Below are 27,288 nucleotides of genomic sequence, written 5' to 3' on the forward strand. Positions count from 1 at the left end.
GGCATAGATTTAAAGAAATTAAGATATTGACTGTTGCTTCTCAATACATATTTTGTAATGTTTTGTATGTACGAAAAAATATTAATGTTTTTATGAGAAAATGTGATTCTCATAACATTGGTACAAGGAACAAACACAATCTTGTTACTCCTGTTACTCGACTGCATAGAGTCAGTAACTCTTTTGTGGGGCAATGTATACGCTTCTACAACAGGATCCCAGAAAGCGTTCAAAATGCTTCTGTTGCCAAATTTAAAAAAATTGTTAAGGAACGCTTGTGTGCAAAAGGTTACTATACAATTAGCGAGTTTATGTTTGATAGCACACCTTGGGAATGAAACGATCGCCTCCTGGCTATTTCTAATCATATACTACTATGTAAGGTACATAAATGTACATAAATTTGACAAAAAAAAATAACAGAAAAAAAAAGACCCGCTGAGTTTCTTTCGCCGGTTCTTCTCAGGTCAGGGTGTTCCTTTTTCCGAACCGGTGGTAGTGTTTATTTGACAATCAATAAGTAAGTGTAATGCTTTTATATTGAATAAAGGAATTTGAGTTTGAGTTTGAGTTTGAGTTTATAGCCAATTAGCCAATTCACGGCTATATCATATAATAGCCGTGAATTGGCTAATTCACGGCTGGTCCAATTTTGACAGGGCTTTCACTGGCAGATAACTGATATAATAACGACTAATTAAGGCTACAATATTTTTTTTGACAAATTCAAGCTAGTCGTATATAAATATGAGAATGAAAATGTAAATATTTGCTCCGATTCCACCTTAAAAAGCCAAATACCCGGAAACCATCCTGCAATATTTATTATATTCAATCTTTTGATCTTACTGATAAAATATAATGATAATATTATTGCGGGAAAAACTTTAGGTAAACTATCCTAGAGATCGTACTAAGAATATTAATAAACGAAAGAGGTAATTATTCATAGATGTAACCTCTGATGCTCAAGAATAGTGTCGGAAAGCATAAATCTTCTAGCATCAGTCACGTGCCTTCCGGATCTATATAAATCTTCACAATAGTAGGTATCTTATATCTACCCCGAGGTTTGATATCAAAACTGGGAATTAATCTGTAGATATAATAAAATTGGAGTGTCTGTTTGTAATATTAAAATTACTATATATTCTACCAATATTAACATTTTTACCATTTTTGTCTATCTTGTGTATCTGTTTGTTAATCTCTGGAACGGTTGGACTGATTTTGATTAAATTTGGTGAGAAGCAAAATTGAAATCCAAGGAAGGACATGCGCTATTTTTTTGCCTTACACATGATATCCCTAAAAGGCGAGCGAAACTGCGGGTGGCAACTAGTTGTTAACGAAAATATTAAAAATCCACACGCACCTAGAATTATTACAGAATTACTACAGAAAAAAATACGGGATCATGTTCATGTTAATCTTTAAAAAAACAGCACAATGCCGAACTGAAACCATATTGACTGAATCTTCAAAGACAAAAAAAAATCTTATCATATATTATTCAAGAAGACGTCAATGAGAAATGATAAACTGTTATACTTCTGAATGGATATGTGCCAAACGATACAATTAACTCACAAGTAGTATATGTGCTAGTAAACTTTTCCATTTACCTATTAACCATATAGAAGTCTGGCACTGATTTTTTATTCGCACAGATTATGTCATGATTTGCTTGGTCAATATTACCGAAAATTTTTATCCGGTAAAAGTCATACTTGTACAACACTGTTTCATAGCAAACAATTGTGGAGCGTAGAGGTTTCAGAATTATCTTTGTATATTTTTTAAAAATACAACATCGTCCCTAAATTTAGGATTAGTTACTCTTCTCTTTAATTGGGGCAATGTATACGTTTTTCACAAAGGATCCCAGAAAACGTTCAAAAATATTCTATTATAAAATTGTTAAAGAGCGTTTGTGTACTAAAGGATATTACAACACTAATGACTTTCTAGTTGACTGCAGACAGACCTTGGGAATGAGATGATCGTCTTTAGGCTGTTTCAAATAACAAAATATGTTCATTATGGTACATGTAACATGAAATTAAATATATATTTTTGGAATTAACAAGCAATATCAGCGTCACGTCACACAAATACCCTTAAAAATAAAATGGCGGGAGTTTTGCAGCTGACACATTTGACTCGCCTTTTGGTTATTTGTGTAGTAGACTAAATGTTTTTCTTTTGTGGTAGATTGATTGTTATTATAACTTAAAGGTCATTGTTGTAAAGGTTAGCCTATTTCTTTTTTTCTTTTACTAATTCCTACTTCTGGTTCTAAAAATACTCGCTGAGTTTCTTTTGCCCGTTCTACTCAGGTCCGAAGTGTTAAATTACGTTCCGGTGATAGATTTTTGCCTATCAATAAGCAAGTGTAAATACTTCTATATTGAATAAAGAGTTTCGCAATCTGATACCCATCGCCCATAGGTCATCAGCGTCATAATAAATTTTATCTCTTCCTAACATCACCAATCTTGAGAACTAAGATATGATGTTCCTTGTATTTGTATACTGGCTTACTCACCTTTTAAATCACTTTTTTGTGATGAAAACGGTTGCACAGAGCTATACCACCATAGATAATATATATACAGTAATACTGCATACCACCAAGGAAATCTTTGTGTATATAAATTGACTAAAATTAAATTAGTTAGAGCCAATTTGACAGATGTCATACCGTGTTATTTTAAAAATATTTGGTTCATAAAAAATTATAAAACCCAATTTGATCCACACATGTAAATTTCGCAATATAAACTCTCAAGCCAGCCAAGATGCGCCATTGTCGTATTTATTTATTTTTAATTTAAGGCGAAGGATTTTTACTTCTGTACGCCATACGTAAAGAAATTATTTACATTTGATTAATAAATATTAATCGAAAAATTATACAATATGCCTGTGATGTCGAACGCACTAAATACCTCCTATAATAATAACATATGACGTTTTAAAATCAAACACAAAAAACAAATACGTAAATTAGCCATTTTTTTCATTTCAATATCCTATACATTATCTGTTGCTGGTTTTGCAGGTTATTCAACTTATTTTGAAAATACTGTTTTTTTTTCGTATTTATTTTCGTGTGCTTTCTTTTAAATTTGCTTTTTTATTATTTCTCCATTTTATTTTAGATCAGCCTTGTATTAATTATCTAATATTAATCGCCGTGTCGTTTAATTCATGACGTCGGCGTAATTGTATATTATTCGGATGACTCATATTCAATTGTACAAAAACTATGTTTTATAAAAATAAACAAATAATACTATATTTTACTACTTGGGTTTTATATAATTTATTAATAATACAATAATAATTCCTACCTTTAGGCAGGCAAAACTTTTCATAATTACGCTATAAATTTTTTTTTTTTTTTATTACAAATCAGAAAATTCCTTGGAAATGTTTGATTAAAAACACTTGTTAAATATTCGAACAAACACTGAATTTTTACAATATTCTTGCATTTGATAACTGCATAAAAATTTAAAGGAACTTTGTCGTAAATTTATGATTATTCGGAAATTTCATTTATGATAGTTATCATTTAAAGTCTTACTCTGATGAGGATTTTGTTTGAATAAAAAAGTTTATTCTAATTGATTAAACTAAAACGATCATTCTGTTAACAGTGGTTTAGTTTTATCGTAGAAGTATCAGTGAAATTTCTTAAAATGTACAGTCGGGGTAAAAAAGGTTCGTCACTTTAAGATCTATTTTCGTGTGTTCAGTATGAATGGTAATCTGCTTTACCGATCGAGTATATGACACTGACAGATATATTTTGACAATTTAGTAGAAGACAACATGTCTAATTTAAATATGGAATGTATAATTACGGCATTAAAAAGAGTTTCTTGTTGATATAAAACTAGACGTAGTCCAAAGATGTTGCACTATTTTGAACCAAGTTAACCATGTAAGTTTAATTTTATATACAGCTGTCAATTTAGTAGTTTATTTTCAAAAGGTCCTAAGAGTTTAAGACTTGATAAAGGAATAAATTTATAAAGTGACGAAGGTTTTCTTACTCTGACTACATTTTAGATAATAGATCTTTTAACTCACAAAAGTATGCAACCCCATAATATAGTTGCATCAGTGTGAGTGAAGTTCGCGCTTGCAAGATATTTAGACTTCTTAGTGTGCGTGAGACGATTAACAGATTTAACATATAAGTTAGGAGAAAGAAGAAAATAATACAAATTAGTTTTTAACATAATGAAACCTGTGTTTTTACTTTTTAGTGTAACAAGGGGCGCTTTCGATACTGAATATAGATCTATGTATGTAACCTTACAACTGCAGCAGCTTAGGTGATTATGTTATAGCTTAATTCATCAGCATCAACATCAACCAGCTTTTTATTTAATTAGGTAAGATTTATAAAATAAATCTAGTTGAGGTTTTTCTTCAGCAAGTTTCAACTTTAAAAGCCAATTAGATAGATTTCTAAACAAATTTAACCATTTTTTATGTGTGTCAAACACACAAAAACCACTGAACTTATCAATACTAAATAATATTTTTGAATTCAGATAATCCTTCACTATATGTATATTTCATTTAATACCTTAACAAAGCTGGCTGGTAATAACTAAGTATTTTAAAGTATATATCTCATACATTCACAATATTTAAGAAATTATGATTGTTGAAATTATCTTACAAATGCAGCGGCACAGAATGAGGGATTCCATCTAAGGATGCTGCATAGCACGGAAATATTTAAGATTACTTAACTTAGTCCCAATAAATCAGAACAATAAAATATTTCTAACATGTACCAATCTATTAACATACTATCCATAAAAAAATACACTACTATTGAATTTACAATTATTTAAACGCCAAGACTTCCATGAAAACTCAAACCACTGTTTCAGAACGTTAATCCAAAAATCAGTTCATATGGCAGTAAAAGCAATAGGAAGATACAACACTGTAGAGATAATTTGATAACCTAACTAACACGATCACTCACGTCGCGTCGTGGCCACTGCTCGAGCTAATATTTCTAGTCCGTTTGCCACTTCCGGTTGCCGATTTGTTTTTATGCCGTTTCCTGTCACTGTCTTCCTCACTAACACTATTATTACGCGGCTTGGGACTCATCATCGTGTCCGAACTCACTGAATCCCTCTGAGACTTCTTCCTCTGACGCTTGGGCACATTTTCACCGATCAGCATCTCGTTGAACTGACGTTGACGTGCCTCCCAATACAAGTTCTGACGTTGGACGACGTCGGGATACTTCGCTTCGAATGCCGTGTCCGGGGGCAGGAGGAGCTCCCACCCGGTCCTCGGGTTATATTTGGCTACCGAACGTAGTATTTCTAAAACTTCCTGTGGAGGCAAGCGAACCGCTGCCGTTATTTTACGTCGATCCACATACGCGTGCTGGGTAAAGAGGTAAAGCTGAAACAATAAAAATTAAATATCAATACATTTGACCGTCCGATAATATTTCTCACTATATATGCTATAGACATGCTACAAAAACAAATCTATTCACATTATGTTGTTAATTTCCTTCAATCTATACTAGTATTATAAATGCCAGGAGTAACTTTGTCTGTCTGTTTGTTTGTTGCCTTTCAAGGCCAAATCACTAAAATGATTCGAGAAAAATTGTATGAAGAAAAGTGGAACTCCAATGAAAGACATAGCCTACATTTTTATGCCTAGCAATTGATCGCTGATGAAAACTAGTAAGTACTGAATGACATTACAGATTGATGCAATTTATAAAATTACTAAATATCAATAATTCTACTCTCACACTTTTACAGAAAGCCGTAATTTTAAATACATGCCGCCTAGTTAGAAAATTTTTAGGCTAACTCCCCTAGCTATGCACTTGGCTCAGGCCCGTGCACAGTTATAGAATCCTTTTTTTCAGTAAAAAAAGATAATTAGCTATGCTAAAAATATAATAATAATAATAACAAAGGTTGGGGGGGGGGGACTCACGACGTGGTCCCTACATTTATTACAAGTACTGAATTAGGTACATTTCAAATCAAAATCAAAATCAAAATAAACTATATTCAAGTAGGCTTTTATGAGCACTTTTGAATCGTCATTTTACAATTAAGTGAAGCTACCACCGGTTCGGAAAGTAGATTCTACCGAGAAGAACCGGCAAGAAACTCAGTAGTTACTCTTTTTTAACATTTAAAAAATACAACGTCATGTTAATTAAATACAATTATTTCAATTAATGTATCCTGCTTGGAAGTCAACAGGTATTAACTCCACGCTTTTTTATCATCTAATGCATTGCATTACAGATTGATGCAATTTATAATAATAATAATAACGAAGGTTGGGGGGGGACTCACGACGTGGTCGCGCGCGGCGCACATGAGGCGCGGCGGCGCGGGCGCGGCGCGCACGTAGAGCTCCCGCGAGCGCGGCGCCCACACGCCGCGCACGCAGCACGCCGCGCCGCCCAGCGCCGTCAGCAGCGCCGCCTCGCTCACCTGCCCGTCCTCCGAGCGGACCAGCTTCAGCAGCTCGTTGAATGTCATCAGCTTTGCTGGAAACAGACGCATTATTAGAAATATCCATCTACTTCCATCTACTCGGTTGTAACCCAATCTGGTTAGGAACAACCTACTCGTTAGGCATTATACCACCGAACAGCATTCTTTGGTAAACCAGTGTAACTACAGGTACAAGGAACAATATACCTCATTTCCCAATTAGAATGTTCCTTCTACGGTACTATCGGTTGTAACCCCGTCAGGGTAGGAACAACGAACTCATTCCACATTCTGCCGACGAACAGATTTCTTTAATAAACCAGTGTAAATACAGGCATAGGGAACGTAGTGGAGCATTGGGCATATAAAATATGCTTAATATTCCGAAAAGCGCCAATGAATATTTGTGATGCATTATTAGAAATCTCCTTCAACTGGGTTCCATCTATGGTTGTAACCCAATCTGGTTAGGAACAACCCACTCATTAGACATTATGCCACCGAACAGCATTCTTTGGTAAACCAGTGTAAATACAGGCATAGGGAACGTAGTGGAGCATTGGGCATATAAAATATGCTTAATATTCCGAAAAGCGCCACTGAATATTTGTGATGCATTATTAGAAATCTCCTTCTACTGGGTTCCATCTACTCGGTTGTAACCCAATCTGGTTAGGAAGAACCCACTCATTGGACATTATGCCACCAAACAGCATTCTTTGGTAAACCAGTGTAACTACAGGTATAAGGAACAATATACCTCATTTCGGTTCGGTTCGAGGAGCATTGGGCATGTAAGGAATGCCTAATATTTCTTATAACGCCAATGCGTGTGGGTGATGGTGATCACTTGACATCCATCTGTCAGGCTCAAGTCATGCCAGTCTGCTGACTTATTACATCTTCATAATAATCATCAAACGTTTTGTCTTGCGAAACTACTGAAAACAATTGATACTTAGGTATTACATATATTAACTCACCATTGATCAGTATTTCTTTTATCTGATCCTGCAATGACAATTTCTTCGGTGGAGCTATTTCCGCTTCGTCATTATGCTGAGGAACTAGTGTGCTTATGTACTCAGCTGGGCCAAGAGTTAGAGAGGACCCATCTTGCGCTGTTGCACTGAACAACTTCATACGCTCCAGCTGAAAAAGAAGCATTCTAAACTAAATTTTTATCTTAAATTTACCTGGGCATACAATTATTATAAGTTATTAAAATAAAATAGTAACATAGAAATTGTTTTCTGTACAGAAATAGTACAATACATACATCGGCATGGTCTGTATCCGAATGCTTCCACATGGCGTCATACCAGGGCTCGTCGGCGATACGCTGCGAGATTGACTCGTAAGACTTTTCTCGTGCTTTTTTTGCCACGTCGGTTTCTACTCTCGCAAATTTCACTGTTACCTGTAAAAAATATAAATTTTGATTTAAAAAACATAAATAATAAATTTTTTAACAGGTTATTGATCTTTCACAGATATTGACTGGACCTAATTTGGTGAATTTGCTATAGCAAGCTTGAACCCCCAAGTAGATAAATGGCACAACCAAGGTAAAAGCATGACAAGCAAACAATTAAATTTGAGAAAAATGTGTAAAATAATACTTAAGGTTCCCGAATAAAATTAAACTCAAGAAATGATTCAAAAGTAATAACTGAATTTCTTAAAAAATATAAAAATTACCTACAATATATTTCATATCAAAATCAAAATAAACTGTATTCAAGTAGGCTTTTACAAGCACTTTTGAATTGTCATTTTACAATTAAGTGAAGCTACCATCGGTTTTGAAAGTAGATTCTACTGAGAAGAACCGACAACAAAACCAGTAGTTACACTTTTTCAACATTTAAAAAATACAAAGTCATGTTAGTTAATACAATTGTTTAAATTAATATATCCTGCTTGGAAATCAACAGGTTTTTTTACAATTAACTCCACGCTTTTTTATCATATTATATATATAATATGCTTTTTTTACCTATGTATTTTTTCACTAAATTGTAGTTTATTTTGTATATAATATAATATATGAAGTAAATGTCTTAAATACCTGCTGTGGCTCGGGTTCCTTCTCCTCATCATCAGAGTTTTCATCCTTACTCTTTTCAACTTTTCTCTTATCTTGTTTATCGTAATAAGAATAGGATGGCCTTAGTTGTAAAATACCTAAAAACGTTATACAACACAGTCATAAGCAATATCTGAACTATTTTAAATGAAGTCAGCATTTTTTATTGTATCCAATTGGAAAAAATTATAAACAGCTATTAAGTCTTATATCAATAGGTATAGAACTTTTCAGAGAATAGTTAATTATGTCATGGGCTAAGTAACAATTATGACCAACTTTACCAGCTCTATATTTAATTTTTTTAATAAATAAAGGTAAATTAAAAAAAATACCTTTAATAGGTGTACAGTGTAATTCCTTGTCTTGTAATAAAGCAACAGCATAGTGCTGAGTTTCAGTACAAGGATTACTGCTTTCATAGACTATCTTATCCATAATGCCATTCCTAAAGTATTGAGACCTTTCCCGTTCTTTGTCTTTAATGTATCTTGATTCCTAAAATTTATACATAATATAAGAACACATTAAAAAAGCAGCATACTAGCGCTAATATACTAGACTAATGATGCAATAAGTACACACCTGGGAACCATCGGTATTGAGAGCAATTTGTTCACCTTTAGAAGCACAATATTTGTCGCTATATGTGTTCAGTCCGATCTCCATTCTAACAAGTTGGTTTTTGGGCTTAACTGAAGCATTAGTAACTTTGATATCTTTCCAATCCCTATTAGCTGGTCTCACGGGATACTGGTATATATACAGGTTCTCCGATAAAGCTTGCGATAAAAAGACTGGTATCTATGCGAGAAACAACACATTTTTAACTCGGAATCACTTCGTTTTTCATGGTAAACATAACCTTATTTTAAAAACACGTTGTCAAGTGAAATTAAGGACATTATTACCTCTTGTACGACAGGATCGTCTTCTTCCATCTTGTTTGTATTTAAATTATACTAACTAGCTTAATCATACCAGTATAAAACTTATAATAATAAGTTAAAAGACTTCACACCATTCAACTCAGACCTTTGAAGTTTAACTGTCATGATTCAATTGACAATTTGACATTTGACGGCTTGGATAGTATCGTAACAGGGTACTACATGATATGTTTGAAAAACTATTCCAAAATGTTGATAATCCTAATAAAAAGCCACAAAAAATATATTACAGCAAAATAAACACGTTTTCTTGCCATTTAATTAAATTAAATCTGGAAGCTTTTTTATTCCTGCGAAAACGTTGTCAGGCAATTTAGTGAAAAACTTTGGTAAAAACAGTTGTGTATATAAGTAGTATGTGCGACCGGCTCTCGTTCAGCGTTAACAGCTATTAATATTGAGTGTTTTTTGGGGAAATAAGAAATTGCAATCGCTATTGTTGGTGTGTAGGGTATAAATTTATATCAATATTCAAAATTTTCAGTATCGAAAATGTCCTATGTATAAAGTCAAAAAAACGATTATGTTTACCTGACAAATCGCACCAAATCAACTAGCTTAAAAAACTATGTAGTTCATAATTGATAATGTACTTAGGAACTATTTAACTACAAAATTTTTATTTCAAATACTCCTTGTCAAAAAATTTCATTCAATTTCACTTAACAATATAGACCTTCTTGTTCATGAAAAGAAGAATAAAATATGACATTTTAAAAGCCAAACTTCTTTACTTTCATTTCACATTCGTTTGAATATAATACACTACTACATTGAATATTAGAGCATAATAACCTATATAGTTTTTATTATTACAATATTAAATAAGAAAAATAATTACCAAATGATAACGGTTATTCATTATGAATATTTAAATATATTATATAATATATTATCAAAAGATTATTAAAACTTAATCAAAATGTCTGATATGATAATAAATGGTAAAGTTTGTTTCATAAGAGTTAATAATATAATTCTTGTTATTGAGCTTTAACATTCACAATATTTGATTTAACCTAATGATAAACTAACTGTAACGAAAAATATCATTGGTTTTTCTCTTGAATTATTACTGTTCAAATATTATATACTTGCAGATTCTGTCCCTGTTGACAAAAAATGGAGTGAATTAATCAGATATAACATATTTTTGATGAAACTAGTTGAATTTGTAAGTATTCTCCAGCATTCGATGTATATGATTAAATTTCGTATGAATAATATTTAGATCTGGAATTATTTTTGTAGGTTATTTCGCTAGTAATTACCTTATTACCTATGGTGATTCCTAAACCTCAAGGTCACATGTACTGCATATCAACAGGCCCTACTTTAGTGATTTCATTTTTATTCATAATATTATATTTGCGAAGGAAGGTTCCATTATTCATGGAGAAAATGTATTTATTTTTCCAAATTTTATTTACTTTTGGAGCGTTTGTTCAATGTTTCCTCTTGAACCTTGTAAGAGTTTGGTTATGGTTAATATATGGTGTTTTTTATTTTGCATTATTAACAGCTCTGTCCCTTGACCTATTTTTAATTGCAAATGAAAGAGGTTGCACATTTAGTTGCGCTTAATGATTTGTGTAAGATATATTTTATAAATAGATATCTAAAATAATATTACACTTAGTCAAATAGATAATCTTTATTAATTATAATTGTTTTATTTTCGTTCACTACGTTAGTAATGTAACAAAAAATTATGGCTATCAATGCAAGTTTTTTCTAATTATATTATGTAATATTTTCACAATTAAATAATATATTTCAGCATAAAGTAATAATCAAATAAAAAATTCAATACTATAATAAATTACAATTACTAAACGAACTTTATGAAATAACTGTATTATCAATGTTACCTACCTACCTAGAGGTGCTACCCAAAAACCTAACTTTCGTTGACATTGACATATAGTATAAAGTTTATTTATTATAATTGTCATAAACGAAACAAAAGTTATAAGAATATTAATTTGTTATGATTTAATTAAGAAAATATATATAAGTTGTTAAATCTGATTAAGTACTCATTCATTTTTGATTAAGATGAACTGAGTACCTTTTACTCTTTCTTTATACAATTTTACGTTTATTTTATTTTGTTAAACAATTCGAGAGCATGTCTCACTATATGTAGTTATTTCTGTTACGAAATTATAGAATCTCGTTTACTTTTAGGTAATGTCATTGCTTCTCATGATAATTCCGTTTGTATTGAACGATGCTGGAATCATGCACTGTCTGGCTGTTGCCCCAACACTCATCATGTCTATTATGTTTGTAGTACTCTATTTAGTGGACCAAGTGCATAACTTGGCTGAGCAACTATACTTAGTAATACAGACACTTTTTAATGTTGTTGCTTTTCTCCTTGTATTTTTGGAAACAGACCCTGCAGCAAAATTGTATGGACTATTTTATTGCCACCTCTTAATAGCTCTCTGTATAGACAATTATTATGTTATTAAAGAAAGAGGATGCATATTATTTGGTGATAATGATGACTGATTTTTTTTAATAAATTAATTATGAACATTCTATTATTTTATTGTTCTAATTTAGTTGTCATTAAAAATGTAGAGTTTTCGACAATAGATTTGTTTAAAAAAACAGTGGCAAAATTTATTCTTATACTATTTTTTAACTACAAGACCGTCTTACTTTTAGGTAGTCGCACTTCTTCTGAATATAATTCCCCACATTGTGGAGCCTGTGGATATTTTGCAATGTTTGGTTGCTGCTCCGACCCTAATGCTGTCCATGTTCTTAATGGTGCTATATGTCGTTGATCAGGTTCAATATGAAGCTGAATTTTATTACATAATAATAGAGCTTACTTTGACAATGATGGCATTCATAAACCTTTTTATTACTGGCAAAATTGTTGGAGCAATTTATGGATTGTTTTATTTAGACTTGATGATAGCATTTTGTATGGATGGTTATTATATGTACAAAGAGAGAGGTGTAACTCTATGATAGCTATTAAAATAATAATTCTAAGTGGTTTATCTTTTATTTTTAATAATTATTTGCATCATTTTATTTCTAACAGTAAAAATGCTCTATCATAAATAACTTCCTGTGATAAATGGTTTTGTGATATGTTCAATAAAGTGGACGAATTTGTAATAGTGAATAAATGATAGAGAAAAGTTTTTAAGTAAATATTATAAGCCAAAGATGTGCCGTGTTTTTAAAATATGGAAGAAAATATATAGAAGGATATTTAAGGTGACATTGAATGAAGTTGCATGGATTGGTGCAATATCTTTGACAATCTTACTTATTTGGACTTGGATCAATGGAGAAACTAAGGTTCATAAACATGGTGATTATCCGGTGATAATGTGGTGGACTTCAGGATTTCCTGGAACCTCAGAAACGATACATTGTCCAAACAACATAAAGTGTGATTTCATAAATGACAAAAATTATAATAAAATTTTCAATGTCGATGCGTATTTGTTTTACGCGAGTAACATCAAATTTGATGATTTACCACTACCAAGGAATCCAAATGATATTTTATGGGGCCTATATCATGAGGAATCACCAAGAAATGTTGAAGAGTTGTTGCATGAAAAAATACTAAGTCTATTTAATTATTCTGCAACATTTAGCCGGTACAGCGACATTCCATTTCCTTTGCAGTATTTAGAATCATTAGAAGATATAACGAGTACAAAATATTTTAAACCAACTAGAGTTAAAACAAATTTGTTGAATGAACTATCGCCCATATTATATCTTCAATCTGACTGTGAAACGGCTACAGAAAGAGACATTTACGTAAAGGAACTAATTAAGTTTATCGATATTGACTCTTATGGAGCTTGCCTGAATAATAAAGAAATGCCGACGAAATTCCAAGAAGATTATTTAAATAATTTAAATGATGATGATTTTCTTAATTATATTTCAAGATACAAATTTGTATTGGCCATAGAAAACGGTGTTTGCGACGATTATGTAACAGAAAAGTTTTGGCGGGCTATTAAAATTGGTACCGTGCCGATTTATTTTGGATCACCAACTATAAAAGATTGGTTACCAAACAATAAATCAGCAATTTTATTAGAAGATTTTCCAACACCAAAAATCATGAGTGAACACCTAAAAAAGCTTTTAAATAATGACAATTTGTACGACGAATACTTAACACATAAGACCAAAGAAGAAATAACGAATAAAAAACTGATAGATGAATTTATAACGAGGCAATACCAAAGAGATACTCTAGAAGTAGCTTCAAAGTTTGAATGTTTTATTTGTGAGAAACTTCACGAAAAGAAGGTAGGCATACAAGTTAAGCGCGTAGTGAGTAAAAGACATTATGACTGCCCCAAGCCAATCTCCGCACTGACATTGCAAGTAAATCCTTCTAATGACTGGGTTTATACATGGGAGACGGCTAAGAAAAGGGCCGATGATATTTACCAAAGAGTTATAAATTTTAAATGAAAAGCTATATTTATGTTAGTCCAAAGAAATATATTTTTTATATATGAATACATTTTTTACAATAGAGTATATGTTTTTTTTTTTATTGACACACGGAACCCAAAGGCGAAACCGGGTGGACTTGATAATGCAAGCCTCGCTTAATAATGTGAGGTATTTGCTTCGGCACCATCCTAAAAATGAAAAGATAATAACACTAAAAATATATTTGACAAAGAATTAAATCATTAATTGTTTAAAGAAATGTTTATAGTAACTTACGATATGCAATCTATAATAGGACACACTGAAAGGCATAAGGTACATCCCGTGCAGTCGTCTGTCACGTGTGGTATGTGCGTTTCTGCATCGAATCTATAAAAAAGAATAATATTATGTAAATTTAAAACTACGATACTTAATTGAAATTAATTCTTTGAACTGACAATTAGATGGTACACTATGATTAAAGCCATATTAAAACGTACTTTTTTCAACTTATATAATTTCTGAAAATGTTAATAAACCACTACAGTTATAATATTACTTACTCGATAGCTTGGTACCCTGAGTCTGCACAGGCCATATAGCATTTACCGCAGTTTATACACATATCCTGAAAAGACAAATATTTGACTCAATGATATTCTAATAAACAGATATGTTATACCCATACTAAACAACAGAAAAAAGTGTGCCGCGCCGGCGACCGTTTATTTTACATTTCGTTACAAGTGAAAAGGATTGCTTGATAAAAACAATAAGTAAATGGGATAACTAGATGTTTTAATTACGCAACACGTATTAATATATAATTATGATGTATTATAACGTATTACTGACACAATTATGATGAAAACGACTAAAGGCAAACGTCCCAATTAGGACGTTTTCTAGTCTTCACTTTTTGAGCGTTAATGACATATCTGTTTACTAGAACATCATTGATTTGACTAATAATAATAAAAAGTATTTATAAAGACAAAAAATTGTCTGTACACCTATATTATTTCCGTGATTTTATTACAGGTGTATGTTATAAAACAAGTGTAAGTATTAATATTATGTTTGAACAGATTTTATATAAGATTTTGACTTACATCATCAATTAGAGCCACAACCTGCTTGGTGTTGTCCAAATGTTTATACGTGCCAATCCTTGGCAACGCTTCGCCCACAACGTCCTGAATCCGAGGCACATTGGCACTACCATTGACAATAATATCCTTCTCAGCTAATGGACAATCAATTTTATTTTCACCCAATATATCAGAACTGAGCCTAATGTTATGAAGTAATTCTTCACGTTTCCTATTATAAGGACCAAAATGTGCCAGCACCTAAAATAAACACAACATTATTTACAGATCCCTCTTTCCAATTAGACACTTTAAGGGCCCCGCGATTGATAGCCCTCACATATCAATTAAATAAATATGTGATTGTTACTACAAAAATAAATCTATAACCTTTTCTGCTTTCTTTATCTATATTCTAATAAAATAGTGTTCTGTCAAAGTTGGAGGAGCCCCATTATCCTAATATGCCCAGGGCCTCCAATAGTTTAAAGACGGCTCTGTTCACATACCGTTTATTTTTGAATTGAAATCGAACATAAAAGGTCCTTAATTACCTTGCCATTGTCATCATACAGAGTCTGAACCGGTTTGCCTTTCTGGTGTTTAGGGGTTGGAGGAGATTGACCGGTCCAGCCGGCGAGGCCTTGAGAGCGTAGATACAAAAGAGCTTTGAGACCTGTTATGTAATCCTCTACAACTGTGAAGTCTTGATTTTGAACCGCACTACAGATCTACAAAAATATATAACAATACAAATTAAATTTGCCTCTTTCCTCTTAATCTTCAGAATTTAAAAACGAATATGCCCAAATAAATTAAATGTGCTAACAATATAAGAACTGCAAAAAACTAGTACGACAATTGTAAGCAAGCAATTCTTATAACAATATTATCTATCAAATATCTGTCAAATATTTTAGATTTTTTTAATCATTTTTATATATATTTGTCGATAAAAGCTGGCTGACCTGAACAACAGGCGCTCCGCACATAATGAACTGCAAGGCGGAGTCTGCGGAGTCGATGCCGCCGATGCCCAGTATGGGGAAGGCGGGCAGCTTGTTGGCGATGGCGGACACGGCGCGAAGGCCCATGGGCCGAGTGGCGTTACCCGACACGCCACCGTAAGTGGTGTTCTTTTCGCGACCTATTAATAGAAACATACCAGTAATGCATATTTACAGCCTTTTTCCATCTAGGAACTTTGTAAATTACGAAATAATAGATATATACCATATATTGAAGTCGTTCTAAGTCATGACAATATTTCTGTGATTTTAGAGGGAAAAAATCTTCAATAATACATGAATGAATGTAAAGTACCGTTTTCGGTAACCAGCCCATGGCAAATCCTGCACCCTCTATAATTGGCCATGTATATTATTATAGAATATTTTTTGATAATTTCCGCTAACGTAGATAGATAATGCATGATTAGCAGGTTATCTTAAACGCGTACCGCTGATTTCTTAGTTTGAATTTGACTACTTGTGATAGCGAATATAGCCATAATTAAGTACATATTATGGGTACATCAGAATATAACATAGCGCTTTGTCATTGGATATACAATATGTTCGAATTACAAGGTAATTTTTTTGTAACTAGATCCGGACTCTGTAATCAAACATATTCGGTAGTTCGACACTACTGTAATAGACATAGATTAATGATATATTAAAATGTATAAGTATTAGATCTATACATATCGTTTAATTAAAAAAGTGCATAGTTTTTTAACCATTGATTGATACATCCATGTATTTTTTTCTTAATATTAATTAACTTACCTACTTTCGGCCATGGTGTCGCATCTGCTCTTACAGACATCAAACCAGAAACAGTGTTAATAGCCGAAACGCCGCTCGCTCCACCTGTACAAATAAATTTATACAGCTTATAATAATAATAATGTTTCCTCAATATTTATTTATATATTGAACTAAGAATTTTCTTAATAATTAAAAAATGTAATCCATCCTTAAACCTACACAAATACACATGAAAAGGTTAATGTAAATCGGTCTTACTGATTTTGAGCTCAGTCACGTGATCATATATATATTTTGTTATCTAGGCTTTCATAATTCAACAAAAAGCATCGGCGTTATACGAAATTGAAAAATTCGACCCCTTAGGGAATTTAAACTTGTAAATTTAAAAAGGCAGTTATATATTAATGAGTTATTATTTCTAATAACTATTTAAAGTGTTCAATGCGTACCTTCATAAGCTGCCGTTGCAATGCCTACGATATCGGTGATATTTGGCGTCAGCTTTACGAAGAAGGGAATCTTTATCGCCTTCCGCACCCATTGAGATATACCTTTGACTAATACTGGGTCCTAAAAAAAATTAATTTTTAATATTTAATATGCATACGCCAATATTTTCCTAAGCAGGTACCCTTAGTACCCTTAGTACCTGCTTAGGAAAATATTGAATAGGAAATAGGAAATTTTGAATATTCTTCATTCGAAATATTTTATTTATAGCTGTTACGGTACACAAAATATGGATCCAATGTGAAATAATCTTAATTATACCTGTCCACAAGCAAGTCCCATCCCGGATTCTCCCATTCCGTGGGGACACGAGAGGTTGAGCTCCAACGCGTCCGCGCCCGACGCCTCCGCTCTCTGAGACAGCTCCGTCCAGTCAGCCTCGTTATACGAGCACATTATTGACGCTATAACCACCTACAAACAACAAGAGCTTGATGAAGCATCAACAGGTATTCATCAACCAAAACAAGGATCGTTGAAACGCTGTTTAATGAACAAATTCTTGCAATTATTGTTTTCAATGTATGCTTTAATGTCAAACTCAAACTCAAATAACTTTATTCAATATAGAAGCATTACACTTTCTTATTGATGGTCAATTGAAACACTACCACCGGTTCGGAAAAGAAAATACCCTGACCTGAGAAGAGCCGGCGAAAGAAACTCAGCGGTTTTTTTTTATTTTTATTTGTCTCATATATTATTTAAACAATTTAATATGAGATGAAATAGCCAGGAGGCGATCGTTTCATTCCCAAGGTGTGCTATCGATCATCATGCATCAAACATGCCACATCACAAAACTTATATAGACGTAAGTTATATAGGAAAAAAAAAATATTTTTCGTAAAATATTATCTCAAGTTTGTATTTAAGATAATAAATTATTTTTAGGTACTTTCTAAATCCGTTCAAATATTATTATAAATTTTTGTTTATGCTAAAAGACTTATTTGGAATGTTACATATTTCCTATACTAAGAGGCTCACCTTAGTCGGGAAATCTCGTTTCAACTCGGTTATACTCTGGCACCAGTAGGCGGCGCACTTCTCCGAGATGAGCTCGATGTTGAGGAACGAGCCCTGTCCCGGCCCGAAGTTCTCGCCCGACGTCACGCCGCGCACGATACGCGGGGAAACGTTGGTTACCAAGTCCTGAAGACACGCTCAAAAAATTACATATATATCTACTATTCCAACAACAAATATTGTAAAGGGATATATGTTTTAATCGATACGAAAATACAGACATTAATTTGGCAGGAGGATGAATAACTTTACTTAAATATAAACGTATAACAATCTCGTTTTTAACTTTTGAATTTAATTGTTCCCATAATCTAGGGATAGGACAGTAGCCCTCTCTTACGTGTGTTTTTACAATTGAAAAACAATAAATTTCATATGAATATGAATACATACGGTTCTCTATATTTTTAACGTTACCTTATCAAGTCCAAATGTCTTCGTGACAACGAAACCCCAGCCCTGTTCGAAAGCTCGTCGGATCATGGCGGAGCTGGTGGTGGGAGGGGCACTCGCCAAACCGAACGGGTTCTCGAACCGAATGCCGCACACCTCCACCGATAGATCTACCTCGTCAATGGGACAGTGGAACTTGGGCAGTTCAACTGGAGCATCGTATGGAATACCCTGAAATAGTTTAATAATATAGAAGGAGTAAGTAAGTGATCATCAGAAGTTAATAGCAGTAATAGTCTTCTGGGTCGATGTGATTGATCTATTGCGAGTTAAGTAATACGCCTCACGATGCCTGCAGGTATACATTTTTATTCATCTTTTCCTTTCCAAAGAACACTATACCTATTCATTTCACAGACAGATTAAGCATTTGATTTAAAACAAAGTCCGTAATTCATTCTATCTCCCTCTGCTCCCTTCGTACGATATCAAACATTCAATAATTACAACATCGACATAAATATGTTGTATTTCTGAAGATCCTTTATCTTGGTTTGACACACCGTTAGCGTTAACTGAAACTGCTACCGTTTAATCGTATCTGATCACAATAAATCCTCTTAATACAGACCTGTAAATAACAATGCATAAACCAAGCGGCGGTCTTTCCATCGTTAACAGACTCGACGGTGGTCTCCGCGACACCAGCGAGATCACCGCCGACGAACACTTGAGGGTTGCTGACACTCTGCATGGTTGTTTCATGAACGTCCGGTAGCCCCCAACGGTTTAGCTTCACACTTGCCATAGCTTCCTTTACTGAAATATAAAAGCTTCGTGAAAAAGAGTTCGAAGGGTCAACTCCGTTCAAGGAAATAACTATTAGTATGTAATATTTGTAAGGATATACTTCACAGAGGCAACACAAAATATCTTCATAATTTACTAGCGCCCCGCCCCAACATCAGACGAGTGCAATGCTGATACTAAATATGCTACATAATGTCTTACAATGTTAATCGCAGATATTGTGTTAATTTAGTAAAATTGTCATTGTTCCCTTACTATATTGTCCATGTATTACATGTAAAAACCTTCCTCTATTTAAAAAAAATCGCATCAAAATCCGTTACGTAGATGTAAAGATCTAAGCATACATAAGGACAGACAGCGACATTGTTTTCTACTATGTAATGATAATGATTATCACGCTGAAGTTATCGTATCACAAAACTTTTCAAAAATTTTCTCTTCTCTATTAAGGAAACGTAAATAGAGAAATTACTTTGGCAATATCATAATTTCAATATTCTGAAACAACTTGAATACCGTTCTATCTCAAATTATTAAGTGCCTTTATTACATAGTTTACCTTCATTATCATAAAGACCGGATCCGAATGCTGATATTATGAAATTTGCTTTCAACTGCATCACTTGGTCCGGGTCCTCGATCCATTCGCCGTCTTCTAATTGCTCCGTGCGACACATTTTTAGAGCAACAATCTGTAATAAATATGAATATAATATATATTCATTTAATATACAAATCATATTACACCTACGTATGTAATTTGATACTTGTTTATTTTAAATTTTTATTGACCCAGCGGTAGAATGAGTGCGTCTTAACCTTGATTGCGGGGTCAAACCCAAGCAAGCACCGCTGAATATTCAAGTGCTTAATTTGTGTTTATAATTCATCTCGTCCTCGGCGGTGAAGGAAAACATCGTGAGGAAACCTGCGTATGTTAAATTTCATTTTGCCACATGTGTATTCCACTAACCCGCATTGGAACAGCGTGATGGAATATGTTCCACACCTTCTTCTCAAAGGGAGAGGAGGCTTTAGCCCAGCAGTGGGAAATTTACAGGCTACTGTTTTTGTTGTTATTTTAAACTGTTTCGTTAATATCCCTGGAATTTTAAAATGTTAATGATATCAGTTGCAGCCTGAAGTTTGGAAGTGTATAGTTACCGTGCGGACCAGTACGTATGGATAGCTTAAAAGTTACGTGGAATACTAGAAGATAATTAAATAATCATGCCTGGTTATGAATATGTTGTATAATAGGTTGTACACATATATCACAACATGCTGCACGTTATATTAGCAATAATTTATTACATACATAATTATATTTAAAATAATCGACATAAAATTTTGACTTCTGACTGTACCTTTCCATCTCGAACAATAACTTCCTGTGGAGACATGAACGGCACGAATTCACATTTTTCTTCCTTAGCGAGGTCAACCTGTAATATACAATAGTAGACATTAATTTAATAATTGTAAGTTTAGATGTAAGCGTAAAATTTATACGTATGTTTAAAATGATTAAAAGAAGTAAGCAGAGGAAAAGATGCAATCTACCAAAAAGTATGATTATTGTAAGGAATCACTGCTTGGTTATTCATAAGTGAAAACTCATTGGTGGTATTATTTTTCTTTTTTTTTTTTAATTTAATCATTTATGTAAAGGAGCTATACCTCCTCTGGGACAGCCCTAATGTTAGTAAAGCCCTTCCGGAACACGACGAAGACCCGCCTGGCGCCGCAGCGCAGCGCGGACGTGGCGCAGTCGAAGGCGGTGTCTCCTGCCCCCAGGACTATCACGTTGCCGTACAACTCGGGCAGGGCGGACTTACACGCACACATACCTATACACACACACATTGAACATTCAATATTAATAAAACAGATTAATCCCTTGTAAAAAGTAAATTAAAGTAACAGCCTGTACATTTCCCACTGTTGAGATAAGGCCTCCTCTTCCATTAAGGAGAGGTTTTGGAACTTATTCCATCACGCTGTTGCGGATTGGTGGAATGCACATGTGGCAGAATTTCGATGAAATTTTAATTAGACACATGCTCAGGTTTACTCACGATGTTTTCCTTCACCGCCGAGCACGAGATGAATTATAAACACAAATTAAGCATATATATATAGTGGTGCTTGCCTGGGTTAAGACGCACGCGTTCTAACCACTGGGTCTTCTCAGCTCAACAATTGCTTGTAATAATAATAATCAGTTGGATACACAATAGGAAAATGTCGCCGTTGATTGATTCGTGGATTATTCATTACAGCTATTTATGGTTAACTTAAAGAATATCTATAATATAGATTCTATATTATATATATCTGTGTGCAAAGACTTATTATACACACATATATACACACAAATTAAAAAAAAATCGAACTAAAATTTAGCGTCTTTACAAACCTCTTTTGCTTCCTTTCGAAACGAGTGGTAAGAAATCTTTACTGGTATAGAATCCCATGTCCGTTGTGAGATTTTTGAAGATTGGAATGCTTTTAGGTTCTGGTAGACCGATACCCAGGAAAACAGCGGAGTGACCATCTTTTAACAGACCCTATAATTAAAACTATTTATAAATATTTCTTTTTCAACTTTATACCAGTTCTTTATTCTTAGTTTTTTGTCGCCAATCCATCAGTCACCAACAACACATAATAGTTGTTAAACGCGTGTTGTATGATAAGTAATGAATGTTGAAATAAATTGTCTACGAAATTACAGTTTTAAGTTGTTTGTTTTTTTTTATAACAAAGTAGGCAAATAGTCTTCCAAAATAATAAAATAAGTGGTCTAATATACGCTCCTAATTGTGTTTCGTGGGCTTATAATTGGTGGTAACAAAACAAATTTTGCCCTTAGATTAATTAATTACAGAGTGTTACTGACTCACTAGAGCCAGTAGTATTAACTAGATTTACTTTTTTTAAATAATTTAATAAAATATATGATTAACTTACATCGACGGTTATATCCTTGGAAGAAAGGCTCCTACCAGTCACAAAATTAACTCCCAAATTTTTTATAAGTTCAATCTCGAATTGTACCACATCGTATGGCAGGCGGTATTGAGGAATCTCGGACGAACTAAAACAAATAATATAAATGTATTTTAGTGTCATTGGAGTGAAATTAAAAATAAGAAATAAATTTGCTAACACCTTCTAATTTTATTAATTAGGTATTATAATGCCTTCTTGTACATCTTTATATGACTCACGCCTCATTCTAAGATAAAGATTTTTTTTAAATGTACGCCTAGTTAAAATAAACTAAAATTTACCTAAGTCCCCCTAAAAATTTCTCCTTTTCATAGACTGTTATATTCTTATAACCAAGACGTGCCAAGAAGCACGCACAACTCAGGCTGGCAGGTCCTCCGCCAATCAGTGCGATCTTTTGATCCCCACCCTTAGGTAACGGCTTCGTTTTAGGGTCCAGGGTTTGATGGATGCCCATCCTCATAAATATCTATAAATTCATAAAACACTCAGTATGTGCTTATTCTAAATACTTTTATAGGTGATTCATAATGACATAATAGTTAAAATAATTAGTAAAACTCGATTGTACACTTTTACATGCATACTCTTTTAAATTCAAATATTTTATATTTTTTGTGTGTGATATCTATTTGATTGTTAAATGTAGGTAAGACGAAAATAAATCCTGATAAGATTGTGCTAATTATTTACGTATTTATTATACAATTATAATCTATAAAGAAAAATAGGTATTGCATAATTTTAAACAGGTTGATTATATTTATAGATTGCCATTTGACTTCGAAGCCGAGATGGCGCAATTTTTACACACGTGGATACTAATATGAGTTAACGTAATAAAAATACGAGTAAGCACCACCAAGTTTTCTGCAAACGTGGCCGTATGTTGCAATACCACAGCATTTTCCAATAAAAAAAAACTTACGTCAACAGCAAAATGTTGCAAGCCGCCAATATTGATAGCTCCTTCCTCGCTAGCGTGTAGGTTGCAACCGCCCACGCAAAGATCGCTGGTCGGACATACCATTCCGCAGGTGAGGCCTAGAGGGTTGTCGGACAGGATTGCTTTGGCAGCTCCATAATAATTCTGTAAATAACGTAATGTGTTTTATACTAAAAAGTATTATATAGTAATACATAATACATAAATATTATTTATTAAAAATCCATTTGGATGTTAACGTATGTGCTAAAAAAATTGATAGCTAACATTTTTATAAAATATTTACGTATTCTAACTGAAATTTAAGTATCACTAAAACATTTTTTAATTAGAATCTAAGTGCCGTGTTTTGAGAAGCGCTTATCGATGATGGTCGACTCTTGGACCATCAGTGATGCGCCCCAAGTTGTCTATGTTTTAAATCTGACCAGAATACTTTGACTCTGAACTTACGAGTATAAACTCGTAGCATAATCAACGGGTTAAAAATTGGAAAAAAGGTACAATAATTATTCGAGTATTTTTTTCATATGCTTTATAAACATCTTATTACAAATGACTTCTTCTTTGTTACTTACTTTATTTGCAATGCTAGTAATGAAGCTTTTGACATCGATTTGAGTCGGGCAGGACTTCTGACACGGTGCGTCTGCGCACTTGAGGCATCTCGCGGCCTCCTTCAGCGCCCCGCGTTCAGACAGCGTGGTATGTTTGATGTCGTCAAAGTTCTTTTCTAGTGTTGGACAGCTCTAAAAATATAAATTAAGTGAAAGTTTATTGAAATACTTAAGTGATTGGACTTTTTAGAGTACTTGCAACCCGCTCCGGCTTCGCACGGATGCAATACTGATACTAAATATACTACATAATTTGTTTTTACGACATCACATTACAAAATCTATTAAAAAAAACTGCATCAAAATCCGTTGCGTAGTTTTAAAGATTTAAGCATACATAGGGATATAGGGACAGAGAAAGCGACTTTGTTTTATAGTTTGTAATGAAATGCAAGGAATAAATATATTATTTGAATTTTGTAAATGAAGTCCTTGAAATTGACCACTCACGATACTTGTTACATAAAAATAACTAAAATAATATTACGATTACTAATACTTACGTTACACTTTCGGTCTTCATTCCTTTTCCAATGTTGTTTGTTTTTCTTGGTTTGAACCGACGGCACCAAGTTGCTGTACGGTTTGACCGTTGGGTTTAATTTTAAAAGATTCTGAAATTCGAAATTCAAATTAATTTATTTAGGATATATTATACTATGTTGTTGTTGTTTTCGTCCATAGCCATGACATTGATATAATAAAAAAAAACAATAAACAAATAATAATATGCACGTTGTATATATTCGTGTATCTGTTTTTTTTTTCTGAGTGACAGCGCCACAGGTATTATAAACCACTACTTTAAATATCTAAATTACTAATGTAATGGAAAACAGCATGAGAAAAATTTAATGTCTAGAATAAACTACAAAAATCACTTTTCCGATTTACAAAGGACAGCTTCATTCCGTTATCAAATGAAATCACAATTTTTCTGCGTTTAGTGGTCGCTTCGTAAATAAGCATGCAAATTTCTTATTATATTCCTACGGTTTCCACTCAAAGTTTTTATGAAATAAAAGACCTCCTTTTGAGATTCATTAGTATTTGCTGATATTATATTCTACAATATAAGTATTATCAAATAGTTAGCTCTTGACAGATAACGAAAGAACAATTCTACAATCAGGGAATGGAAAGCCTTATAACACAAACTCAGTATGATAAGAAATCTTCATAGAATCAAATAGTAAACAGCTTAACAGTACGTCAAGATAGATTGGATTTACACATAATAAAATCTTCAGACAGTTGAACTCATTCGGAGTTCATAATAATATTCTAGATTACGTTAGATTCATCTTCATTTTGGAAGTCATTCGAAAAAGGTATCGTAGGTACATTAAAATGTACTTAACAATAGTCTTTAAAATATATACGCAAAGGATAATTTTCCAAAAATTTCCTCTAGTGTTCATAGGCTATTATGTCATTGTGTAATAAATTCGATATGGAAATAATTGACTATCTTTATATCTTAGTTTGTTTAAGAGTTCATTTAACATATATTTCACTCGTATAGCAATTAAGTGTCCTACTTCTTAATATGCTGTCAACTTTATCTTATTTATGCTCAATTATCTTATTATTAATTAACATGTAACTTAAGCTAACGGCATATAAAAAAGCATTTCCATTTTTGTCTATGATATTTTGATCCGTGTCAGATGCGCGCTAACGGAATATTTGTAAACAAACTACCAACTAGGTATGTTAGTAAATTAAATATATTTTTTTATATTATTATTTTTCCATTTGGTGTTTACATATGTGTCTTTGATTTTAAAATTATTATTAATCTTTATTAAATAAAAAAAAAAAAAACAAGATTTGTTTTTTGTTAATTATCAACATTAATAAAAACATTAATACCATTGTATTATATTCATAATAATGAACGAATAATATTGTTTATATTTCATAAGAAATTAACTAAAATATTATTATAAAATTCAAACTATCTAAGTGAATCTCCTAAATGTCAAAGGTCTTAGATAAGAGATATTATATGTATCATTGTTAATAAAACAACAATGTATCTCTCTATGAACATACTTCACTGTTGTCTTATTAAGTCGCATTAACATATGCGTTTTACTTCTTTGTACTTACGTGTAGTAAGTACAAAGAAGTAGACTAAATAAATACTCACTCAATTAGGAATATGTTTAAATACTTAAAAATTAATAATTGTCTATGGGTTCATATTAGACTAAATTAATTAATAAAAAAAAGTTTAAAAATTGTTACGAAACTGACAATTAATGTAATAGGTAATTTATAACAAAAATATTTGAGGATTTTATAAATAACCATTGATTCGTTTTATAAAGTTTATGGTTAGTTTATTTTTTAGTAACTAGTAAAAAATCAAAATAACAAATAAGCGCAAAATCTTCTGTCAACGTCCCTTATATATTGGTACTTAACACAAGAGACAAGTAGGAAATACTTAATTACATTGACAAATTCGAAGTTTTTAGTGATGATGTTAGTAAACACTAAACATAGTACAACACTATAGTAAACATCTAAATTAACATGATGATGATAAATCAAATATAATGAAATGATTTAATTATATGTTACGTGCTGTGAATGTTATTATATTTTATTATATAGGTACATATAATATACAACTTATCAATTTAAGTATCTAATCTAAATATGGGTAAACTTTAATACCGAAATGTTTTTATTTATAGGCTATCCCAAGGTCTATTGCAACACACGCACCAAATGAATTATCTTTGAGATTCTATTTTATTTGTATTGTTAATATTCTGCTTTGACACATAAAATACACGTACTAACCTCGATGTCCGGTAGTTCTCTACTTAATAGTTTCGCCATATCGAAAATAAACTTTATGATTATTATAAAAAAGGTCGAATAACGTTTGTCAATATTTGCAAGAATTACGTAGGCGCAGTGGACTGCTCACTGGCAGCGCTACACTCACGACTGACTCGAATTTCAACGTTTCAAGTTCATATCTTTGTTCTAGCTCAACCATTCTCAATTGAGCGATTTATTTTACGCATTTATTACGTTACTATAGTTTTGTCCTATCGTAATAATGAATATGTACTA

At 32.6% G+C, this 27,288-nt stretch overlaps 3 protein-coding genes across 8 annotated transcripts; 1 reads left to right on the forward strand and 2 right to left on the reverse strand.

The window, feature by feature from the left end:
* Window positions 1-3,308: 3,308 nt before the first annotated feature.
* On the reverse strand, window positions 3,309-9,658 carry LOC124529944 (DNA-directed RNA polymerase III subunit RPC5). Its single transcript, XM_047103894.1, has 8 exons — window positions 9,522-9,658; window positions 9,196-9,414; window positions 8,946-9,108; window positions 8,593-8,708; window positions 7,801-7,941; window positions 7,505-7,673; window positions 6,378-6,574; window positions 3,309-5,451 (listed from the first exon to the last, which is right to left on the reverse strand). The coding sequence occupies exons 1-8, from the start codon at window positions 9,549-9,551 to the stop codon at window positions 5,014-5,016; spliced, it is 1,473 nt and encodes a 490-aa protein (XP_046959850.1). The 5' UTR covers window positions 9,552-9,658; the 3' UTR covers window positions 3,309-5,013.
* A 1,824-nt stretch (window positions 9,659-11,482) lies between these two features.
* LOC124529583 (alpha-(1,3)-fucosyltransferase 10) lies at window positions 11,483-14,103 on the forward strand. 6 transcript variants are annotated; one of them, XM_047103360.1, is made up of 2 exons: window positions 11,483-11,528; window positions 12,628-14,103. In XM_047103360.1, exon 2 carries the CDS (start codon window positions 12,756-12,758, stop codon window positions 14,034-14,036), a length of 1,281 nt encoding a protein of 426 aa, XP_046959316.1. In that variant the 5' UTR covers window positions 11,483-11,528; window positions 12,628-12,755; the 3' UTR covers window positions 14,037-14,103. The 6 variants fall into 6 exon arrangements, with proteins under 6 accessions (XP_046959316.1, XP_046959318.1, XP_046959313.1 ...); XM_047103362.1 differs by having other exon boundaries at window positions 11,518-11,577; XM_047103357.1 differs by lacking the exon at window positions 11,483-11,528 and adding an exon at window positions 11,535-11,848 and having other exon boundaries at window positions 12,240-14,103.
* LOC124529581 (dihydropyrimidine dehydrogenase [NADP(+)]) lies at window positions 14,050-27,178 on the reverse strand. The gene is made up of 22 exons (XM_047103356.1): window positions 27,010-27,178; window positions 24,696-24,806; window positions 24,154-24,324; window positions 23,558-23,719; window positions 22,911-23,098; window positions 22,588-22,714; window positions 22,034-22,184; window positions 21,295-21,464; window positions 20,982-21,059; window positions 20,174-20,306; window positions 19,433-19,620; window positions 18,826-19,032; window positions 18,370-18,534; window positions 17,641-17,793; window positions 17,319-17,439; window positions 16,885-16,968; window positions 16,063-16,241; window positions 15,649-15,825; window positions 15,116-15,355; window positions 14,567-14,631; window positions 14,298-14,390; window positions 14,050-14,209 (listed from the first exon to the last, which is right to left on the reverse strand). Exons 1-22 carry the CDS (start codon window positions 27,046-27,048, stop codon window positions 14,119-14,121), a joined length of 3,093 nt encoding a protein of 1,030 aa, XP_046959312.1. The 5' UTR covers window positions 27,049-27,178; the 3' UTR covers window positions 14,050-14,118.
* Between the last annotated feature and the right edge of the window lie 110 nt (window positions 27,179-27,288).

The sequence above is a fragment of the Vanessa cardui genome, chromosome 5, assembly GCF_905220365.1.
Source record: "Vanessa cardui chromosome 5, ilVanCard2.1, whole genome shotgun sequence".
Lineage (NCBI taxonomy): Eukaryota > Metazoa > Arthropoda > Insecta > Lepidoptera > Nymphalidae > Vanessa > Vanessa cardui.

Excerpts from the sequence above, each read along its gene's own strand:
- LOC124529944 (XM_047103894.1), bottom strand. The coding sequence starts at position 9,551 with ATGGAAGAAGACGATCCTGTCGTACAAGAG. Across the intron at positions 8,709-8,945 it reads ACACTGTACACCTATTAAAG|GTATTTTACAACTAAGGCCA; the intron begins GTATTTTTTTTA and ends TAACGTTTTTAG. Across the intron at positions 5,452-6,377 it reads GCGCCGCGCGCGACCACGTC|CTTTACCTCTTTACCCAGCA; the intron begins GTGAGTCCCCCC and ends TTATTGTTTCAG.
- LOC124529583 (XM_047103360.1), top strand. The coding sequence starts at position 12,756 with ATGTGCCGTGTTTTTAAAATATGGAAGAAAATATATAGAAGGATATTT.
- LOC124529581 (XM_047103356.1), bottom strand. The coding sequence starts at position 27,048 with ATGGCGAAACTATTAAGTAGAGAACTACCGGACATCGAG. Across the intron at positions 23,099-23,557 it reads TGCAACATTTTGCTGTTGAC|ATATTTATGAGGATGGGCAT; the intron begins GTAAGTTTTTTT and ends ATGAATTTATAG. Across the intron at positions 15,356-15,648 it reads TGTATGATGACAATGGCAAG|GTGCTGGCACATTTTGGTCC; the intron begins GTAATTAAGGAC and ends TGTTTATTTTAG.